The sequence below is a fragment of the Populus alba genome, chromosome 15 (genome assembly GCF_005239225.2).
Source record: "Populus alba chromosome 15, ASM523922v2, whole genome shotgun sequence".
Classification (NCBI taxonomy): domain Eukaryota; kingdom Viridiplantae; phylum Streptophyta; class Magnoliopsida; order Malpighiales; family Salicaceae; genus Populus; species Populus alba.
The window spans coordinates 14,017,539-14,025,251 of record NC_133298.1 but is presented as its reverse complement, the minus strand read 5'-3'; the positions used below and the strand labels follow the sequence as shown (position 1 = coordinate 14,025,251).

The 7,713-nt window shown below is 35.3% G+C and overlaps 1 protein-coding gene across 1 annotated transcript; it reads right to left on the bottom strand.

The window, feature by feature from the left end:
* Window positions 1-1,856: 1,856 nt before the first annotated feature.
* Window positions 1,857-7,342, bottom strand: LOC118051998 (RNA-dependent RNA polymerase 2). Its single transcript, XM_035062804.2, has 4 exons — window positions 6,712-7,342; window positions 3,697-5,576; window positions 2,756-2,906; window positions 1,857-2,642 (listed from the first exon to the last, which is right to left on the bottom strand). Exons 1-4 carry the CDS (start codon window positions 7,249-7,251, stop codon window positions 1,881-1,883), a joined length of 3,333 nt encoding a protein of 1,110 aa, XP_034918695.1. The 5' UTR covers window positions 7,252-7,342; the 3' UTR covers window positions 1,857-1,880.
* Window positions 7,343-7,713: the final 371 nt, after the last annotated feature.

Genomic DNA, 7,713 nt, shown 5'->3' with positions numbered 1-7,713 from the left:
ACTAGCATGTTTAAAACCATATTCTAAAATTATATAATCAAATTTCTCATGTCATTGCTTAGGTGCCTGTTTTAATCCATATAGATATTTAATCAATTTGCAGATTTTATGCTCATTTCTTAGTAGAGTGAAGCCCTCTAGTTGTTTCATATAGACCTCCTTATCTAATTTATTATTGAGAAAAATTATCTTAACAATCATTTGATGTACATATAAATTATAAATTGACGAGAAAGCTAAAAGTACTTATAAATGTTATAAGAGCCACCAAAGTATATGTATCAAAATAGTTTATTCTTTTCTTTTGTCTAAATTCCTTTGCTACTAACCTTGCTTTAAAAGTTTGAATTGACCCATCACTATTATATTTTCTTCTGAAAACCCATTTACATCTAACTGCCTTGTAATTTGGAGGCAAATCAACAATGATCCAAGTATTGTTATATAATAATGAATTCATCTCATCATTAATTGTCTCTTTTCTAAAAGTAACATCTCAAGACATTATTGCTTTTTTTGTATGCTTTAGGATCATCTTCTACTATTAATAAGATTGATATATTCTTAAGAACATCGTTCATATTGCCTTAAACTAAGAAAACAATGGTTTGTGAAAATATATAATATGGACGTAAAATCTTTTCTTTTCTATTACGTTGGCTTCTTCTAAGTTCAATAGGATGATGCATTTGAATTCTTTTATTTCTTGAACTTGGATAAAAACCTGAATTATTTGTTGACTCTATTTCAATTTCAGAATTATTGATTCGTTCACTAATTGAATTAGAATCAATTTGAAATTTATTTTCAATAAACTCAACATCTCTAGATTTCACAATTATGTTAGAAATCGAATTCAATATTCTAGTGCTTTTAAATTTTCAGCATAGCCAACAAAATTGCTTTTTAAAGCTTTAGATCCCAATTTCATTATTTTAGAATCTGAAACTCTATAAAAAACAAGATAGCCCCAAACTATAAGATAATTTAAGTTTGGTTTTCTTTTCTTCCATCATTCATATGGAGAAACTTTTAATATTCTGAAAGGAGTTCTATTATGTATGTTGTGACATGCATGATATTGAATAGCGAACCTACTTTCTATAATTGAAGGAGTTTTGAGTTTAATTATAAAATTATGATTAGAGAAAGTCAATATCTAGTATCGGTCTAACAACTTTATTTTTCTTGTGTTTTGGCCCTTAAATAGTGAGAGGAGAAAAAAATCACTAGAAAAGGAGAGGAGAGAGAAGGATTTTGGCTAGTCACGTTACAACTACAAAAAGCTAATATTTTTCCTTTTAATCACGGTTGTTAAGGTTTTTTTTTTTTAATACTGGTTAAAGGCTATTTTAAGATTGGGAATGAGATTATTATTCCTAATGTTTTCTCTATATTTTTATTATTATTATTATTATAAGAAGTTGAAATTTTGGTGTTTGCAATCCGAAAGATATTAGTAATAAAAAATATTTTGATCAAAACATGAACATATGTTCATGCATAAATAAGAAATTAGGATTTTGAATAAATAAATAATTTTCTCCAAAATTTTATTCCTTTCAACTCTTTCAATCACCATTGATTAATTTTTAACCGACTTCTTTTCTAGTCCAAGACTTTGCTCTGGACAGAAAGCCAAAATGGAGTTCCTGACGAGTATTTTTTGACAATAGAATTAGAAAATATAACCATTAAGTATATACAAATATATTCACATTTGCATATCCATATAGCTACAGTTACTGCTAATCCTAACCACTACAGCCACAGCCAAAAGCCGAAGCCCACAACTTACCAAAATGGCCCCAGTTAGACAATCATGGACCTGTACGGAAAGGCATCTAAACGAAACATTACAATCAAGAACCTGTTCACGTTCAGGCATTTCTGCTATTCAAAGACTTTATGTTCAACAAAATGTCACCTACAATCCATGGAAAGCTCAAGAAATTCATCCTTTCATGGAAATAAGTAGGATGGTAAGTAACGTGATACCATGCTGAGGCCATGCACTGGTGCTCAGTAGAGTCGCAGCTGCTCTCAAACCATTCTTTAGCTTCCTTCTTCAGGTTCTTCAGCGACACTAGAATTCTATCCTTCACATCTCCGTATTTTCTGTTGTCACGTTGCAAATACGTTGGCCGGTGTCGCAAATTACCTGTCAGTATCTCATCCTCAGTTTTAGCCCCATAATAATCCATCAATGTGCTCATTTTCTCCATATACTTCTCCTTATAGATTGATGCAATTCCAAGGAAATCCTCAAAACCTTTCACTTCAAGATCTTGATCATAAGTTGCTTCAGCAATCTTTTTTGACCAAATAAAGTTTGACATTTCTTGTCTTGTTGAATCATGGATGTCTCGATAGAGTTTTCCCAATACGCCATCAGATATGTACATTTGCTTTTCTGCTCTCTCCATGAAATCTGGAAATTCCCTCGGCTTCAAATACAGGGGCATCTCAGCTGGCGCTCCGGTCTTTGCAAAGTCAACTGCCATGGAGTGGAGGGTTGCCAACTGCAGACATTTTTCACTTCGGGCTTTATCTGGTTCACAGTCAGCATGCACTAAATGGGCAGTAGAGATGGCACCCAAAGTGTCATTGATCATATAATCCACGAAAAATCTCTGAATTTCCTGAAAAGTCAGCAATGCAGGAAAAACATTTTGTCGGTTTAAGAATCATTGAAAGAATTAAGAGTATAGAAAATGTCGGTTTATTACCAATTTCATAATGCAAGTTGAAGTACCTCTAAAGTCACATTGTGATCCATTATTCGTTGTCTCCCTCCAACGTAGTCCATTGGGGCTTCAGTATGACAAGGGAGAAGACCTTCATCCCAGCTTATGAAAAATTGATCCCCATCAAGATCACCACCAGAGCATTCATTTGGATGAGGCCTGTGTACAATTTCTTTTAGTAAACTATCCATTTACTAAAAGAATCCACTGCCCCTTCCTCCCTATTTACAAATTACTTTAAACACGTCCAGACAACAGAAGTTGCATATTATTGCATTGCAAATGAAAAATGCTCAATGATGATGCATGATAAAACGTTGTTTAAGTAGAAATGCTTTTCCCTTTTACTAGAAGGAGTTCATGAGGATGCTGTTGAGTAGAAACGAAGCTGCTTCTGTCAGAAAACAAATATATGTGCAGATATTGGAGCATCTTTCTTGACATAAAAACCAGAGTCAAGGGGAAAAGGTTCATGAAAAACATGATTACATAGACTTTAATTTTGGAAAAGTTTCCCCATACAAGTCAGGTTAACTACTGATGATTACAATAGGCAGACCAAGAAGGAAGAGGATACCAAATTTTTTTATTTTTTTATTTTTAAAAAAAACTGTTCCTTGGCATCCAGCATCTCCTACCTTTATATGTTTTTTGTATTTTTTCCTCTAAGAAAAATGAAACATTAACCCTTCTAACCTCAAAATCAAGGATGTGCCTATTCATGGAGGCCACAGACCATGGACCTGAACCAGAGGTGTTCCTCATCATCTCAAGACCTAAAGTTGGACAACTGCTAACACAACATTGTGGCCAAAAGATAAATTCAAGAAAATATTAAACATTTTTGCAATGCCTGATGAGCAGTGGTATCTGATAAATGACCATTAAACATATCGCAAGCACTGGACTAAAATGTTAATAGATGGCACCTCAATAGATCTAAACATACCTTCCTCCATTCTGGGGGAAGATAATGCAATCCACCAAGCCCTTCTCCTCCAGTTCCACATCATAGACTGCTTCAAGGACTCTAATGTCTCCTGGGTGAAGACAAGGATTTTTGGTGACAGCCACTTCCCCTATTATAATGGATGTTGACTCATCTACCTTCCGAAAGAAGCTCTGGTCGCAACATTGCAGCTCTGCTTTTGTCATGGTTATGCGAACATAAACTTGTCCATAGTCTAAAATACCACTTTCATCCAGGCAGCCAATCAGGATGCGACCCTTTGGGACAAATATTCGACATCGGCTTCTTAATTCCATCAATGAATTTTCATGATAGGCTTGAAGCATCATTGAGAGGTAAGGTTCCACATTGGGCTCATAGCCTTGAAGCAACATTTGTACAAGAATATTCTTGGAATCAGCCCACGCCAAATTCTCTAAGACATCTAAAGCTGATTCTTTATTAGTTAGCATTTTTCTGAGCCGATACAACTGTTTCTGTTGCAAAGCCTGAAATATTTCATCTGCCACTCCCAATGTAGACAAGAGAGAAATGATCTCCCGATTCAAATAGCAAGGCATGGACTCACTCCATTTAGTGACATTGAGCATCCTGTTTTCTGAGTCAAATTTTAGCATACTACTACGCAAAGATAGCTTCCGGAAGGAATTACGGTCAACAGCAACCACCCCCTTATAGCCACCATACCGAATTTGAAATGCAGATGGAGTATGACTCAATCCACACTTGTGAGCAACTTGCTTCGCGAAAGAAAGAGAAATTTTGCCAATTCCATCAGAAAAGCAGTAGTCAATGCCATCAGTAGTGACTTCAATGTCAGGAATAATCTCTACATCTTGCACAGGAACAACAAATGTTTGCAAAGAAGAACTGAACAACTGACCCATTCTGGCAGCACATTTGGACACACTGCGTATCTTGTCAAAGCAACCCATCCATTTTCTAATATCTTCTGCTTTCACATCATTGTTAGAAGCAAACATCCAAACAGAATTGGATCGCAATTGACTAGCAGAAAAAGCCAGAAACTCAAACCTTTTAGCTCCAATCACAATCCCATCTCGAAGAATGGACAATATTCTATGATATATTCCAGTTCTGAAAGGTTTTGCAAAAATACCTCGCTGGATACTCGTTGAAATTGCATTCGCAGGAAGTTTACTCCAATCTTCTTCAACAAAAGTAACTCTTATAAAGTCTGAAGCATATTGAGCAAAGTGTTTCACAACATAGTTGGAGGTTTCATACTCAGGACCCAAACAAAAAATCTTTGATGGTGTAATTAAGGCCCTATGACAACTCATTATATTATTCTCTGTTAAGCTTTTGGGTGGTGACGAGAGAGATTCTCTAAGGCTTTGTTTTACAAAAGACAAGGGATCGTAACAGGTCATCTTTAACTTGTGCAATTTCTGAAGAATTATAATAGCAGTATTTACAGTCAGATTGCGAAGGATCTTAATCAGATCACTGTCCACTGCAGCAAGACTAATTTTTTGAGTATGAACAAGAGAATTCAGCTGGAAAAGGACCTCATATGCTAACTTATCTGATCCACATCTTATGAGTGGAACTGTTTCAGAAGCAGAACAAAATTCTTCCCCATCCTCCAAATCAAGTCTGTTCATATCTTCTTGATAATATGGGAAATTTCTAAAAGTATCTGAAGCCTCTAATCCTTCTCCGATTTCCCAACAAAATGAAGTTGACTGTCCAATTGATTTTATGGCAGAAATGTCTGTTGTTCGAACCCAAAGAAAGTCAAAGTCTTCCTTGCAGTAAAAATACCGATTAGTACTAAATTTCGAAGCTATGCCAGGTCCAGAAATTTTTTGATAGATCCTTGGTCCATACCTGAGCTGAAAACATACAATCTAGGTTAAGACATCACCCAAGTAACACAATAAACAGAAGAAGAGTAACTGATATAAAGTCAGATTTCCAAAAAGAAAACTAGTTAAACCAGAACAGAGAGCAGGGAGGAATATTTCTGCACAGGCGAGGAGTATTTCTTTTCCTGTCACACTTCACAAATGTTTGGGCATATCTGAGCATATTTGAAATAAGGGGAAAATTTATGAGCACAAAGGAGATGAATTGAAAAATATCTTGGGTTTACAGAGAAATAAAAATCTTCATCTCTTGGTTGAGCACAGCTCCATGCAATGACCATTCAGTATAGCATACAATTCTGGTTAACTGGAAATTCACTGAGGCCCAATTCCAAGACCTCAATTTGAAGTCTAAGACAAGGAGTGTTCACTTTTGGAGCTTAGGTAAGGATGCGTTCAAATTGACATTTTGCTGCTATGATTATCTTGCATTTACAACAGGCTGCACAAAATTGGTGGCATTAACTCGCATCCATTTGACTCAGAAACATCATCCTACTATTAGAAGATGGGTGGAGAAACTTTATGCTGGTTCCATATAGGGCCATAGCATTTGTAAAAGCACAGGCCACTCTCTTTTCCACATAACCCCATTCCAACAAAGTAAAATTTTGATAAAGCTTGAATCTTTAGTCAGAATCTAATCTAACACCACCTGAAAGCTTGAAGTTTTTTTTGTATACTTCCATATTCAAATACATATTTTGCAGAAACAAGTAAAAGGTATCGATAAAGGCATTATGCCACTTTCTGTAAGTGTATCAACCCTACAATACTCCCTACAATACTCAAAATCATTCACCCTATCTACTTCGATTAGTGAAGGTTGTGTAGATAGAATACCCAGTGTTTCAACAAAAATACAAGTGCGCTCAATACAGCATGTCTTACATGCCCATCTAATCTTCCTAAATGACATCCTATTGTTTCATTTAAATTCCACACCAAGACTTCTATTCAACAATTGTGCGAGGAACTCTTCAAAGATAATAATGTAAAAAAATTCAACATGCAAATGCAAATCAACATCATACTCCATGTAAAATGGCATTACCATATTAATTTCTCTCCCAATCCAAGCAAAACCCATAAAAAACCATACCTTTAAAACAACAGCGTTAACCTTGTCACCATCCAAAGGGTACCCAACAGCCTCCAAGATATCCTCAAACACCACCACTAACTTATAACGGAACTCCTGCCCCACCCGAATCCAAAACTCAATCCTCCGCCTCTCAGGCATAAACCACCCTCTCACGCCTTCCCAATACTCAAGTACACACAATGTAGTCTCCTTTTTCATAAAACCCGCATACAAAACCCCATTTTCCATTCTATTTTGGTCCTTGACGGGCCTGGGAATGATGTCATCATAGGTTTCTGATAACTTGAGATTCTGGGATTTTAAGACGAGTTTGTTCTTTAGAGAGAGAGAGAGTGCCTCGTGTTTAACCTCGAGGGAAGAAAATTGGACTCGGCCAAAGCCACGGGAATTCCAGTTTTTCCTTACCGTGGAGATTTCTATGGCAAAGACTGAATCTTTGCCGAGTTGGGCTACGAGGTACTGTAAGATTTCTTTGGCTGTGATTGTTTGCGGGATGTTTGTGACACGAACTGAGGGTCTCTCTGCTACCACTTCCATAGTTAGAGAGGAGAGGGTTTTGGTAGCTTTTAAAAGATTCTGAGCGAGAGAGACAGAGAGAGCAGTCGCTGAAAAGGAACTAGTGTGAATATTTTTTAACTGCTTACCGGCCATTAGTTATTGTCTTAATTATTGTTTTTAAAAATATTTTTTTTTATTTTTAATATTAATATATTAAAAAAATATAAAAACATAAAAAATTATTTTATTTCAAAAACCATTCAAAACTAAAAAAACAAACAGGTTTTTATTACCATCCCTGAACTGTTCTATAATAAATTGCTTAATTCTCTGTGCCTGTTTTGAGTTCCTCTCTTTTTATTTTTATTTTTATTTTTATTTTTATTTTATTTTAACAAAAGAATCGTTGGTGTGTTCGCTGAGAAAACTATTTTCCTTCTCCATTTTTTTTTTTTTTCTTTTTCAATTAAAAAATTATTCATTTATTATAAAAAAAAACAT